Here is a 15,323-nt window from a genome sequence, read left to right as displayed (position 1 = left end):
AAGCAGCATTGTTGCCCCTTCCAAGAGAAAAAAGAACTAGCACCGAGAAGGGAAAAAGCCAAATTTTTTTTTTTTTTTGAGTACTGTGTGCTAAAATACAAACGGCATAAATTGGTTATACACCGAGTACAAGCTTTGCTAATTAAGTTTATTTGAATTCATTAATGCAAATTTAAAATTGTAAGAACACCAGCGAGTCAAGCCATAGTCCATGTTTGTATGAGGGCAATAGGATGAACAATTTGCATTTATTTCACTCATTTGGCCCGAATTGGTCGTGCCAGTTGATGCTTTAAGCGTCTACATTGAGTGGTCACTGAGAAGATGCATCAAAAAAGAGCCATCTCGGATTAAAGAAAAAAAAAAGTAAAATATAAAATATATGAAATATAAAAAATAGGAATGGGCCCGTTCAATCTTGCAGCTTTGAATAGCATGACAGTGAAAAGTTGAAGGAATTGGGAATGAAACTGCTTGTGACAATTTTCTCTGTTCTCTATGAAAGCCCAACAGCTCTTGAAATGCAGCTTATGATGTACCGAAATTCTTTTCTTTTGTTTCTATATAACCTGCGAACATGCGCCTAATTTTGTGCTACTTAGCTCGCATTGGTATCAGCCTAATTTAGCATGTAAGGTAAGCTCAGCAGCCAGATGACCAAGCCTTGCATGAAAGCCAACTTCTTGGTGGAAAGGGGCCCGGTTTTTCAAACACCAAGGGTGCAACTTGGGGCATCGAATAGGAATATGGGTGATCGTGTAAAGGAGACCAACTGCAACAAGAATGGTTTTCTTGGTTGTGTAGGTCCAATGATCCCAATCTGCTGCATCGATGCCGATCCATGTAGCCTCACTATGCAAACAAGCCAGCAGCCTGTTTCATGCCTTGAGCCCTGTGTGCTGAACATCATGTTCCTGGTATAACATATTATAACACAGAGCACTGGGTGATCCTTTACCATGATACATGCTTGAGCAGGACTCCAGGCTTTTGCAGAGCCCATGGGTGATGGGCAATCTCCTGTGGGCATTACCATGATGCATGCTACCATGGTAACCATGGTACCATGCTACCAGGTAGCATTACCATTACCATGGTTTGCACTATGCTACAAGGTGCTATTCTAAATAAGTGTTGGTGCATTACACATCCTTGGTAGTGCAGTTGTAATCAGTTTTTTTTAATGCGAAGGCATTATATGGGGGGGGGGGGGGGGGCATTGGGTAGGTGTGACTTGTAATTGACAGCCCAATTGCGTGAAAATCCGCCGTTGTAGTGGGCGGCATGACTGATTGATGGTACCAAAAACGACCGATGGTAAAGAGTAAAACCAGATCAAAAATACTCAAATTGACAACAAATTTCTCAGAGAGGTTCCTGTAAACAAAGTAAGTTAATGCGTTGAAAAGAATATTGGGTAAATTTCGGTCTGCGTAGGAATCGAACCCGGGCCTCCGGGGTGTGAAACAAGCATGCTTCCCTGATGCCACAGCAGCTCCACGGTTCTGGTTGACTAAATGAATGCCTAGCACGTGCATCATTGCACACGTCACATCACAGCCACCTGGCTGACTAAATGGCTAGTCTATAGTGTGTGCGTCATTGGGCATGCGACGGCACAGCCATTGGGTAGGAGGTGGCGTCACGTCATGAGTGTATAAATTGAGTGTATAAAATAAAAAACAAAATTGTCCTATTGAATGCCTCTGAGCAGTCCTTCAAGTTATGAACTCCTCGTGGGCAAGCAAGCACGTTCAGATGCTTGCCGCATTTGAATTTGGCTGTACCAAGGCACAATTAAAATTCAGGCAAGAGCTTGTGCAGACAAGGAATGCACTGAAAAATACATTTCACCAAAGCGACCATAATGCTTTCGCATTCCCACATATAAGCAGTTTTTAGAGTCTCTGCCAAATTTTTTTTTTTAGATAGAATTGAAGGGGCCCTTCCTCACGCTCACACCCCCCCTGAATTTGTGGTTGTGTTATATTCTTGCAAATGCAGAATTTCTATGACAGCAAATTGGTCAGATATCTCTCACTGAAGGAAAACAGTAGAAGCGGCCTGCTACATGTGCTGTGCTGCAAGAGTCCTGCATGCATGTAGCACAAGAAGCATGGAAAATTGAAGACTGTATTTCCATGGGCCTTCTCTAAGCAGTGATCATGTGAACAGTGCACCACTACTTCATTTTGGTTAGGTGCTGGCACAGCTTTTGCCTCGCCCAATTGTCATCATTTATGCGGTCCTGTGCTCCTGAGCTTATTGCTGGACAACAAATGCACCGAGTGGCATCTGGTACATGACGAAGTGCCTTTCGGTTAACAGGCATTTGATGCTCTTAGTAACGCACATGTTGGCGGGGAGAGACAGCTGGTATGAATTATTCACTTCTCTGAATTAACACGGGTCAAATGAACAAGCTCTTCAGTGGTTTGCTAGTCCATATTTTATTGTTGGCAACATAGCTATAACCTTCCAACATGTTAAAGGAACTTGATGAATGCATCTGCTTATCATCATTCAGCATTCAATTAATACTTGTAAATTTTGATATTCCCACACCCCTAGTTCTATTAATTTTAGATTTTTCAAGTGAGATAATAGAAGGTGACTGTAGTTTCAAGTGGATTTAATTTGTGCTTTTAGATTTAGTGAAGGCAGGGCAAACAAAGTTTTTGTCGTAGCATCTCTGCTTTTGTGGTGGTCAATGCATGATTTCGTTCTTGCGTCACTTCATTTTCTTGTGTAAGCCTTCTTTTTCTATTGACCATTCCTAAAGCGAAGCTTTCTTTGCCTCTTCCTTTGACTTTCTCACTGCTGCTGCGGCTGCTGTCTGGCACACCGCGTCGAGGAGTGGTTCAGAGCGTGTATATACCTGACAGGAGCGAGGAAGAGAAGAAAGGCGACGCAAGAAACTCATTTGTACCCCACCCCGTCGAATATGCCCAATGCCCTCTGGAGCTCCCTGGGCATCGCCACATTAGCCTCTTGACAGCTGTAATTATTTGTGACCCCTCTCAAGAGCTTTGCAGAAACTGCAGCGCCTACCTTTCTACTAACATGCGAGTCCAGAGGCGACAGAAGAACTGTAGAGATGAGGTTAGAAAAGAGGTAATTCCCATGCAAGGGGGCGGAGGATAGGAAAAGGGTGACGTGAGAAGGCAGGAAAAGGAAACTCTACTACTCTAACATGACGGCGGTTGCGGGGAAACTGGATAAACTTAAGTTCAAGGTACGGTACAGTACGTTTCTGATATTTCTGAAAAATAAACATCATACAAATATGTCAAGCAGATAACTTATGCAGGGCATGCAGTAGCAGAGCATTAATTAAAGTGCACCGCAGGGTCCAGGCGACACTATGGAAGCAGTCGCATGTCACGTCAACGCTTCTGTGCCTGCCGCAGTAGCTTTGCGGCTGTGACATTGCTTGAGGTCGTGGATTTGATCCTGACCACAGCAGCCGCATTTTGACGGGTGAAATAGAAAACACACGTGCACTTAGATTTTGGGACACCACGGTGTCAAAATTAATCCAGAGTTTGCCACTACGGCGTGACTCATAATCGAATTGTTGTTTTGGCACGTACAGCCCCTTAATCCATGTTTAATACTTCTGCCACGATGCGATGTGCCATGTGAGGCAATGACAGTGCTCAACCTTCTCAGAGGTTATGAAATATGGCACACAACAACACCTTAAGCAAACACCTCTCCCCGTGTGTTCTGTGTACTATGCAAACAAACAGGAGTGGTGCACGCAAGGTAACGTTTAACACCAACTCACCACTCTCGTGTTAGACTAAATATTGAAAAAATTTGGCTTAGGCTGTCAACATCACCACTAATTATCATCAATCAAAGCAGCCAGCACGGAAAGCTTCGCTTGCATCGATTCCCATAGTGCGTGGGATCTGCATAATTTTTCATTTGTATATGTTCCTGGTGACCATTGTTGAGCATTTACTGCACAGCAGACAGCCTGCCAAACTTGTCTCCAACATCCGAAAAGCTGGAGCACCTGGGAAAGGCCCGACCCAAGCGGCCTAAGACACATGCACCCACACGCCCGTGCCTGCAAGCGCCCGAGAGCAGGGAGCCGCCTCTTGCAGAGGGGCTGGACTGCTTTTTCAAGCGGCATCCGTCTACGTCAACACCCACGCTCTCTCCTGATTCAGAAGATGCAGGGTGAGAAATGAAAAACCATCTATGAAAGCACTGGGAGCCATGTACTTCCTGCATGGTTAACATGGCTGTCCACCTGCCATATTTCTTGCTTGCTGTGTTGGGTTTAGTTGGGTCGACTCATCTTGCTCTATGTTTCATATTCTTGTTGCATTTTAGGTCCGGCCAACATCATACTTTTCCCAAACACACATGACATGTTTCTGATGGCCCTATTTAACAGTTGCACTCTGTAAAAGCATAGCAGACATGAATGGTTTTTTTGGAGCAAGATGAACCAGGCTAGCATGTGAATAGCAGCATAACTTCATAGTTTCACTTGTGATTGCATCAGAAATGATAAGGTGCTTAAAGTATGTTTGCGTAAAATGTGTTAGCGGCAGCATGCAGATTTCACTATTTCTTGTGGTTTACTTTTCTTATTCAAAACCTTTGTGTTTGTTATGCTCAGGCTGAAGAGTGACAGCAGCACATCTGCAAGCAGTTCCATTCTGATTACTGAATCAAAGCCACTGGAAAAGTCTCCTTCAGACAACAAAGAAACTGAAAAGCGCAGCTTCATGAAGGGCATCAGCAGTTTGTTCAGTCGAGCTTCATCATCTTCATCGGAGTCAGTGGTTGTGCAGAAATCAAAGCAGGAATCAAAAGACACTGGCAGCAACATCATGTCTTCTTCCATCTCTGCTTACTCATCTGTCAAATCAAGGCATGATGCAGATGTCCATGATAAGGAAAATGGAGGTCAGTAGCTATTTAAATCTTGTTCACATCATGGTTGTTGTTTGTAGTCATAATTCTGAGGCTAGCTTAAAATATAACGTCCCAAAATTGCACTTAATGTTTATTGTTGTTCCATGCTAGGAAAAATTATATTATCTGTCTCTTCTTCGTAACTTTTCTAAAGCTTATTCCTAAGTTTATTGTGATGCCTTCTTTATGGGTTAACCAAGGAAGACTAATTAGTCACTTGTAAGCCAATTATTGAATGTAGCAAAACACCCATGACGATTGTAGCATTAAGAGAGTTCCTTTACAGTGAAGCTGTTAAGGCGAGTTCTCCAACAGCTTTTCTTCCTTTTTTTGTGTGTGTGTGGCATTAGTGAAAGCTGACATTGATGAAGGTTGGCATGCAGTGGCGAGGTTGGTATCAAATGTCCATCAAAGAGCAGCAACACAGCCTGCATAGAAGCCTCAAATTTGCTGTAAAATGTACTTACAAATTGTTATAAAATCAAGGTTACCTTGCGTATACTAGACTCGAATAGATAACTTCTTTGTGCGGTTTATTTTAGCTAGTAATTCGTTAATTTTTCTCACAACTTGTTTCACCATCTCCACGTTGGAAGTCAGCTGGGAGTAGCCTTAATTGACGAACATTTTGTGTTTCTTTTATGACTTTAAAAGCAAAAAGCAGGTCTCTGCAAAAACCTCACATTTAGTAGTGAAGACTTTGCAAAGCTTTTTCGAAGCTTGCAGAGGCTGCCGAAGCGTGCGAGAACTCCCTTGTATAGCTTCGCTGTCTTTGACGTATGAGTTGCCCAGATGAGCATGCATCTACGAAGTATTTTTGTCATTATTGCATTACTTCATGGTGTGCTTGTCTTCTTGTGCAGAAATGGTCACTGAAGTCAGAGTGCCTGAAACCACTAAGATTTCTGGCATGGAAAAATTCGGTGTGGGGCCTGGATCAGTGATATTGGCTGAAATGAAGGCATTGCAAGGAAAGCGCACATCTGGTGGAGCTCCAACAAAAGGAAGTGTAAGTTTCATATGCGCCTTATTTATCATATGTGCGCCTCTCTTTTCACTATGTATTAGACTGCTACACATTTTTACATTGGTTTATTATCTTGCATATACGAGTGTATAGAATTTCAAATGTTCAAAAAGCCATTGTGTTAGGTTTTTGTGGCAATGTTTCTATACAGCTATTAATGCAAAATTGATGAAACATTTTAGTGTGCCAGTGTTCAGGAAAGGAAAACAAATGAAAAGACTAGTAATCAAATTAATTCGCATGAATAGAGAGTGCGAACTTTCTGTTTACACATTGAACTGACTACAGGACCACATGGCAAAGAAATACGATACAGTCAACTTCTGTTAATTCGACGTTGACCGGACCGACGAAAATGATCAAATTATCTGGCGGGTCAAATTAAACAAATTGGATAAAAAATTCCAAAACACGCACCAATTCATTTGGCAGCATTTGCCAGGGTCTAACACGACTCCGAATCAAACGCGCGCCCATTGTCTATGTGTACAAAGTAGAAAACTAACATTGAAATCACATTAGAGCTCATAAACAAAGTAAAAATCTAGCACGCAGATGTTTTTAGCAAGTGAAATGTGTTGCACAATGACGACCAGTTTTCTGAGGTCAGCTTCGATGCAGTGCAGTTGTGTTGTACGGTAAAGCATACGAACGCTGCAAAGGCAGTTTTTTTTTTCACATTGGATTTGAATTGAATTTAAATTGAATTTATTTCCATTTTGAATGGGGGAAAGTGCAAACTAAAAGTGAAAATTACTTCACTTCACAGAGGTTTGGAACCAACGTACAACGCATACAGTAGGAAAAACCAGTTATACACCTTCTAACATTTCAAACGTTATGTGAGCACAAGAAGCATTAAAAACGTAAACAGCATACATTTCTCTATAAAAATATAAATATTTCAGGCTTTCTGAACTATTGTTTCACACATTCTCTGTTGGAAACAGAAAATACAAAGAATTGCAGGGATACACACATAAAATGCATATAAGGAAAAGCATATCCACACAGAATTGATGGTATCATGAATACATCACAAGGATCAAGCGCAGCGTGTTTTTGCTGACAGTCTTGATATTATTCTCTTTTTCATGAAAAAAAATTTAAAAGTACAGGTATGTTCTTTTGAAGCATTTGTTCGCCACATTTCGTTGGACCCCCCCCCCCCCCCCCCAAAACAGGACTTTCCAATACTCTTTGATACTTGTGTTGTATATCGATGTCCTACTCTTCAAGTGTGATAATGACATTATAATGTCTTCCCTAGCATTCATGCTATGTTTACATCATATGGCCATATTATAGGAAGAATGATAACAGGTATTATATTAAACTGCCTGAAAAGTTGCTCTGTATGTGCATTGAAAGGCATGTCAGCTTTGTGTCTAAGGGCTTTTTTCTGAAGTACACTCAATTGATGTAAATTAGATGATGCAGTTTTGCCCCATACAAGAAAGCAGTAGATTAAGCTGGGCAAAAATAGTGAGTTGTGAATCGGTAATGTGATATTGGGTGGTATAAAAAACTTAATCTAGCCAAAATGTTGACAGTCCTCAAAATTTTGTTGATAATGAGTTTAACATGCGTGTCCTAAGATATATGCCTGTGGAAGTATACACCGAGTGTTTTTGAGGAGTCAACAACCTCTAGAGGTGTTTCGTCAAGCATAAGATGTTCTGTGAGATCTACTTGCGACTGTTTAGGACTAAAAAGGATTGCTTTATTCTTGCTTGTACTGATTTTCAATGAATTTATATTACTCCGTGTCAGCAGGCCTTGGAGGAAATTATTGGTGTATAACTGAAGTGCTGTAATGTTGGACTTGCAAACTAGAAGTGTCATGTCATCCACTTTGATTATATAAGTTGGTGTTTTGCTAATGTTAGTGACATCATTAACATATAAATCAAAACAGAGCAGTCCAAGAATTCTTCCTTGAGGAACACCAGCATTTATCGATTTAAGAGGGGATAGGTTGTCGTTGATAGAAACACACCGTTTTCTATATTTGAAATATTATCTTAAAAGTTTTAAGGGTACTCCTCTTATCCCACGAAGTTCACAAGTTTTTGTAATAATGTGTTATGGTTCAAACTGTCGAATGCTTTTGAAGGTCTACACATATTCCAATATCAAACTTTTTTTCCTCAAATGCTTTTAGAATAATTTTTTGTTTTAGCAGAGCATGCTACTTCGATCGACCTTTGCGAAAACAAAAGTGATGTTCATTTATTTATCAAATTGAATTTATCTACGAAAGAAGAAATCCTTGAATGTAACTGTTTCTTCAAACCTTCAAAGAACACCGGTAGAAGAGAAATTGGTCGCTAATTGGCCAGGTTATTTTTATCTCTGCATTTAAAAATTACAATAGCTTTTGAAATTTGCATATTTTGTAGAAAAGTTCCAGTTGAGAGGGCTAGGTTGTACACCCGTGAGCAAAAGTATACGGACCACGGGAGCGCGTGCCAAACTGCATCGATGCGCCGTCTACCAATGCGGTACCTGCTGTCGAGAGTGCTGCTAGAGCAGCGGCGTGCATGCGCGCCCCAGCATATTTGCTGGCCTGACTTGTAGCTTTGCCTGACGTAGTTATGGCGCTTGTAGACTAAACGTCCACTGGGCATCATTTTCTCTGCTCCGTCGCATCTGGGCCATTGTTTTATGCAGCAGCTGCGGCTGGGCTGGCACGCGCATCCGCCGCGCTTCACTTTCATTCTTTCTTTTGGGGGATTATCGCACGCCGCACTGCCTTCTCTGACGCCTTTAGATGACTTGTGCAAAATGGCTTTCTGCGGCATTGTATTATCTCGAACTGTTCCAATGTTTGCTGCCGCAGGTAGAATCAAGGTTTTGCAATCGGTGTCCGCCGTTGCGGTGAGAAGTGCTACTGAGTTGCAGGTGCTACTATGCTCCTCAAGGAGCAGGATGGTAAAAGGAGAAATTAGCGGCACCGTACTGCCTTTATTTCTTAAAACCCTTCAACAAGGCTTGAACAAGAAATGCATGCGAGGGTGCCACTACAGACAGCTGCGGCAACTGTCTAAAAAATCTAAATCTAAAATCTAAATATAAAAATATAAAATCTGGTGCAGCTGTTCAGTGCACGCTGCCATGGATTTCCAATTACAGTTGCCCCCTTTCGAATCGGGTCAAGGTGATCAACCTGAATCACTAGTCTCTAGACTGGCCGCACGACGCATCTTGCGTGTATTCGCGGGCTTCTTTCACACTTGGAAAACACTTTTATATAGCACCTATTGAGCTACAGAAAGCTGTATCGGGAGTTTTTCATTTGCTCTACAGTTTTCTCATTTACACTTTTTATCTAATTGTAATATTTCAGAAGTTGGATTAGGACTACTTATGTAATTAGGCGGAATAAAAAAATATTATCTGAGCATCTCTAAGCGGTGGCAAATAACGTTACTCTGGTTCTGTCCAGCTATGTGGCATTTGCATATTTTTAGTTTGGCTAAAGTTACGTGGGGCACCGTGTGTGTGTGTGTGTGTGTGTGTGTGTGTGCGTATATATATACATATATATATAGTGTTCATTATGCAAAAAATGTATAGTGTGTTTGGAAAGTGCTCAAACAGTGAGTATGAACTACTTCAATCAGTGTTTACTGACGAAAGTCACGGTAAGTGTTCACTGGTGGCGAGCGTAAAAAGGCTAGGAAAAAAAAAAATTGTGCCATAGCTTAGATTCTTGGTAGTGCAAAGCTCTGCTATCTCGAAAGGTGCAGCCTTCAGGTCGTCTCAACTTGCGGCGCAACTGGCAGTTTCCATAAAACCGTGAGAATGGCACGCAACAAAACAAAGATGCTGCCGGACATAAATGCAGACTCTACCTATTCTCTTCTTCCTTATGGCCGAGATGGCAAGCCATCATTAGAGAAAAAAAGGGATGTGGTGGGGGGAGTACCGTATTTACTCGATTGTAATGCGCACCTGTTTTCCGTGACCCAAAAATAAAAAGAAAGAGAGTACATTACCGTGAATCTCGTGCTTTCTTATAGAAATACTATTTTCTCTCATTTGGAAAAAACAGATTTATTCCCAGTACACTGAAGTTGCGATGAATACAAACACAAATGGAAGCGGCGTACCTTGTCGCCAAGATTTTCGCTGTGCCGGTACAAGTCATGTGGGCAATAGACATCACTCGTCGTCACTGTCAGACAACTCCTTATCGCTATCAGCAGACCAAAGCATTTCATCCTCGGTGCCGTCCATGGCATTCGAAATGCCACACTTTTTAAAGGCCTTGTTAACCATGGCAGACGGGATCGTGCACCATGCATCTTTCACCAATCCAGCAAAGTCCTGCAACGAGGCACGCTTCATTTTATTGGTAGGCGGGAATTCGGGGCAGCCACTGACAAGCCATTCGGTGTAGAGTGCCCGAATTCTATCTTTCACTGCCTTGTTCAAACAAACATCGAGTGGCTGGAGCTGCATGTCATGCCGCCGGGTATCACGACAAGGTTGGTGTTGCATGCAGCCAGTTTGTCCTTGATGCGCTGGTCAAGGTGGCGCCTGAACGCGTCGAGCACAAGCATCCCATGCAGACCCAAACTGCCGCTGGGTCTATTCTGCCAAACGTTATCAGTCCAGTCGGCGACCAAGTGCGTGGTCATTCAACCTTTTTCATTTGCGCGCACAATCATGCCACTCAGAAGCACGATTCCTTTCGGAAGCGTCTTTCATCTGAAGATAAAATACGGCGGCAGCTTGTGCCCATCTGCAGTTTAACAAAGCATTGCGGTGACTCTAGTTTTTTTCGTGGCCGGAAGACAAAACGTGCACTTGCTTCGCCCCCTTCTTTTCAACAGTTGTGGTGGCAGGCATGTCAAAGTAGAGCGGCTTCTGATCGGCATTTCCAATCTGTCCTAAGTGGTAGCCGTTTCTATGGCACAACTTCAAAACGTACCGCTGAAAACTGCAATTTCTCTTCATATTCTTCGGGCAATTTTTGGCATATCCCTGTCTGTCTTCAAAGAGAAAAGCCTCTTCTGTTTATAAAATTAATAGCCAGCACTTGCTCACTTTGAAGTCACTCCTTGTTAACCCTTTCTGTAAGGCTAACTACATCGCCCGTACTTCGAGCAGATCGGTCATCACAGGCTGTTGTGCCACTCGCTGTTCTTGCACGTATTCCCTGAGCAGCTCTTCTATTTTGGCGAAACGGCCCTGCTTTAGTCCACTGAAACACTTCCTTGTTGCTTTGCTGGCGAAAATAATCTCCTTCTGTTTACCCTAGTCCCGCACGCAAGTTTCGGGAATTCCGAAAGCCCATGCTGATGGAATAGACTCAGGAAATGGGAAGACGGGCGGTAGACTAGGTTACACCAGTGCCTGGTTACACGTACAACATGGAGGTATGCACGTGGAGGAAGCTACAACGCCTAGGCTAGAAGCGTGTACGAGGCGGCCATTTTTCTAATGCTGATGGTGATATGGTAACACGGATTGAGGGTCATACTCGATTCTAACATGCGTGCGATTTTTGGACCCGTTTAATCGGAAAAAAGGTGCGCGTTAGATTCGAGTAAATGCGGCAGGTGGATGGGCAGGCGGTGACAATTGGGACAGGATCATGCAGCCACTGTGTCCTACGTCCCAGGTGCCACGCTTACGTTCCGATTTCAATGGTCTCCTCAGACAAGGTGCTGTTTCGTGTTTTCCACGAATTACTGACAAAAGTTAGTGCACGTAACAAGGATTTTAGACGCCTGGCAAAGTGAGTGCCTGAAAAACAAGGTTTTCTGAAGTGTTTTAAATGAAATGGGAAATAACAATAAATACATACCTCTTTGAGGAATAAAAAAAATGATTGAATGTAACTGGAGCTTCAAATTTCTGAACAATTACCTGTGGTTGGCAACATTTGTTCCCACTTGCATGGGTCATGAAATGACAGGCAGTTTCATACATGAGTGTAGCGCAACCGTAGACACGGACAGAATAAAAGAACAGGGGTGCTGTTAGTACTGTCATGAATTGTTACAACCAGCTTGTATTTCAATTACTAAAGATTTCACAATCTTGATTTCATCACGTGACTTCATGTCCTGCAGTGCTGCCGTCTGTGCTTCGTCCGTGGCTCGTACAGACAGAAAATCTTGGCTGATGATCACATCATTATTGTAATGCCCGAGCACTGCACATAATGATGACAAACGTCGCAACGGCTCTGTCCACATGCTTTGACATGCCAATGAGTGCCCAAACCCATTTGGCCGGCTCATGGGACAATAGGAAACACAAGTCCTTCGAAAGGGGAGAAGGCAACGTCACGCGCACACAAGAAGGGAAGCAGACCATCGACCAAGAGTAGGGGCGCTTTTTGGTGGCGTCCACTTACCTCGACCTTTCTGTGGATAGCTTCTGCTCGTCTTCCTTGACTTTTTAGTGTATTCTTCATGATGAGGAACTGTTATTATTGTAGGGCAAGGGGACTTCCCTCGCTGCCATTACCGTAACTGTATCGCACAAATTGGACATTGAACTATTCCGCGGCAGGCAGAGGCTATCATCAGTCGGCGTTCCTGGAAGTGGCCTCTTTCTCATGTACTAGCGCAGATCAACACTGCTTAGCTTCAACTATTGCAGGAGTCGGCACTCTTGCACCAGAACATGGCTGATGTCACCCTAATCCCCATTCATGCTCATGCAGTTTGCAAACAGGTCAATTTAAAAAAAAGGAAAAAAAAGCGGAGCCCCGTAGATAAACATCTCTTTTGGAATGCATTAGGCTCATAGTGTTTTAGTTGGCAATATGCAAAGCATTTCCGTTGCGCATCTATATAAAAAGCACTCATTTTGGCGCACTTGAAGGCACACATGAGGGCTCTGCATATTGTTAGCACAGAAGTAATGGAAAGGCGCTTGGCTTCTGAATGCAGGGAAATAGGCATCAGGTCACGCGAAACATGCGCAACACCCATGCTATACAGTAAAAGCTTGTTAATTTGACACCCGTTAATTCGGAAATTCGGATAATTCGGGTAGCTCTATTGATCCTGGCCAAAGTGCATGTTTTTCTGTGAGACCAAACCTTAGTTAATTCGTCATAATTCGTCAAGTGTGGTAAAGCAGCGCTGGCACTACTGGAGTGAAACTGAAACCTGAGAGGCATCGCCGTCGTCATCAATTAGTGGGGGCGATCACAGCGTCACCGAACTTCGGTGTCTTCTTTCTTGAGTCCACTGCTCCTTCGACACCATTTTCCCTTGTGTTGTCGAGTCGGCATCATCTCATCTTGCGGAGTTTTCTCTTGTCGTTGCGATCGTGTTTTGAATGCCACCACCATCGTGTGCTACAATGATGGCAACGCCGGCAAAGCGGCAGAAGTACGAAGCCAAAAACTTGGTGACTAAGGTGGAAATTTTGCACGCTTTGAAGAATGGCGAATCGCGACAGCACGTTATGACCAAGTACGGTGTGAAGCGGAGCACGTTGGGAACGTGCGTGAAAAATGAACAACAGATTCTTCAAGCCTTCGAAAGCGAGAAGTTTCATGCATCAAGAAAGCGGTTGCGAACCGCCGCTCATCCCCAGCTCGAAGAAGCTTTGCTCCAGTGGGTTACTGACTATCGCAACGCGCATCTGCCTTTGAGCGGACCTCTCATCATGGCACAAGGCGAGAAGTACGCTACAATGATGAACATTGAATCCTTCAGAGCTTCAGAAGGGTGGTTCGCAAGGTTTCGGGAGAGACACGAACTCGTCTTCAGAAGTGTGTGCGGTTAAAAGGCCAGCGTTGACAATAGCGTGACCACCCAGTGAATAAATTTGAAGCTGCTTGAGCACATCGCTGCATATGAACCAAGTGACGTGTTTAATGCAGACGAAACTGCTCTATTTTTTAGAGCTCTGCCCGACAAGACGGTGACTTTCAAAGGGAACCCGTGCTTGATGGCAAGAAGTGCAAGCAAAGGATAACTGTGCTTCTTGCCGCCAATATGACTGGCACGGAGCGCTTGCCACTTGTCATCGGGAAGGTGCATAAGCCACATTGTTTTAAAAACATCAAAAGACTTCCTGTCAAGTACAGAGCGAACAGGAAGGCTTGAATGACCTCAGACATTTTTTGAGGCTGGCTGCAGCAGTTAGACTGGCACTTCACGTCTAAGGACCGCAAGATAATTGTGGTTGTTGACAACTGCAGTGCACATAACTGTGCAGTCAAACGAAGAGTGTCAAGGTAGTTTTTTTGCTGCCCAACACTACACATGAACTTCAGCCGACGGACCCGGGTGTCATTCACTACGTGAAGTCGAAGTACCGAAAGCACCTGCTACACCGAATGATCTTATGCTCAGAAGTTGGAAAGCTGTATGAAGTGAACTTACTCGGTGCAGTGCACATCATCGCCCACGTGTGGAAAAATGCACCTCCGCAAGTCATCGCCAACTGTTTTCAGCACAGTGGTTTTGTGAGGCCCGAGCATGCGGCAGTAAGCCGACGAGGTGTCAGCCGAGTCCACCGATGATGACTGCCTGACCTTTGATGCTGTCCTTCCCACAGACGTGACCCTTCAGGACTACATCGCGATTGATGATTATGTTGCCATGACTGGTATCCTGGCCGATGGAGAAATTATTAATGATGTCGCAGGTGCCTGGGAAGACCACGATTCAGACGAAGAGTCATGCGAGGAGGTGCAGCCGCGACCTCATCGCACCTCACAAGAAGTCACGGAGGCGCTTTTGATATTGGAGGACGTTTGCCTGAGCACTTCCGACAGTTTGCAGGCTGTTGGCCACTTGGAAGAGTTAACAAAAATTGTGATGTCAGCCGGAATCTGCTCAAAAAAGCAGACGACTATTGTTAAATACTTCAGTAAAGAAAGGTATGCTTCTCCAACTTGATTTTAATGTTGTTTTTCCTGTTAATTCGTTAATTCGGCATTTGGATAATTGAGACATTTTTCCCGGTCCCGGGAGATCCTAATTAATCGGCTTTTACTGTATTACAGACAAAACAAAACCCGTGTCAATTGTGTAAACAACTCTAATTTCTATAGTACACATACACGTGTTCCTGGGTAGCTTACAAACACACTGACTTTCTCTAGCAGTTGGGCCTTGCCACCTGGCTGTTCCGCGAGACCTAACAGTGCCAGTGATAAACTGTATCGAGGAAGTCACTGCACAGACAAACTGTCTTTTTTTTTTCTTTTTACTTAGTCGCTTCATTGTAAGTAGTTCATTTTTACTCTATACTAATCTCTCCCCCTACTCTTACCCCTGCCCCTCCCCTGCTGCTTACCGCTGTTCAGGTAGTTCATGTGGCTGCGCTAGATAGCTACTGTGGTCAGTAGCAATTTCCTTCCCTTCTTTTTCCT

The 15,323-nt window shown here is 43.5% G+C and overlaps 1 protein-coding gene across 6 annotated transcripts in view; it reads left to right on the top strand.

The window, feature by feature from the left end:
* LRR (capping protein regulator and myosin 1 linker 1 leucine rich repeat protein) overlaps positions 1–15,323 on the top strand; it is a 228,442-nt gene that overhangs the window by 184,284 nt on the left and 28,835 nt on the right. For 4 of the 6 annotated variants that reach the window (XM_075671458.1, XM_075671446.1, XM_075671450.1 and 1 more), the window contains 3 exons: positions 3,978–4,191; positions 4,640–4,929; positions 5,802–5,947. In XM_075671458.1, the coding sequence (XP_075527573.1) occupies positions 3,978–4,191; positions 4,640–4,929; positions 5,802–5,947 (650 nt within the window). The remainder of the gene's footprint in view (positions 1–3,977; positions 4,192–4,639; positions 4,930–5,801; positions 5,948–15,323) is intronic. The other 2 variants (XM_075671465.1, XM_075671436.1) reach the window with 1 other exon arrangement.

The sequence above is a fragment of the Dermacentor variabilis genome, chromosome 1 (genome assembly GCF_050947875.1).
Source record: "Dermacentor variabilis isolate Ectoservices chromosome 1, ASM5094787v1, whole genome shotgun sequence".
Lineage (NCBI taxonomy): Eukaryota > Metazoa > Arthropoda > Arachnida > Ixodida > Ixodidae > Dermacentor > Dermacentor variabilis.
This window is presented reverse-complemented; position numbering and strand designations above follow the sequence as displayed.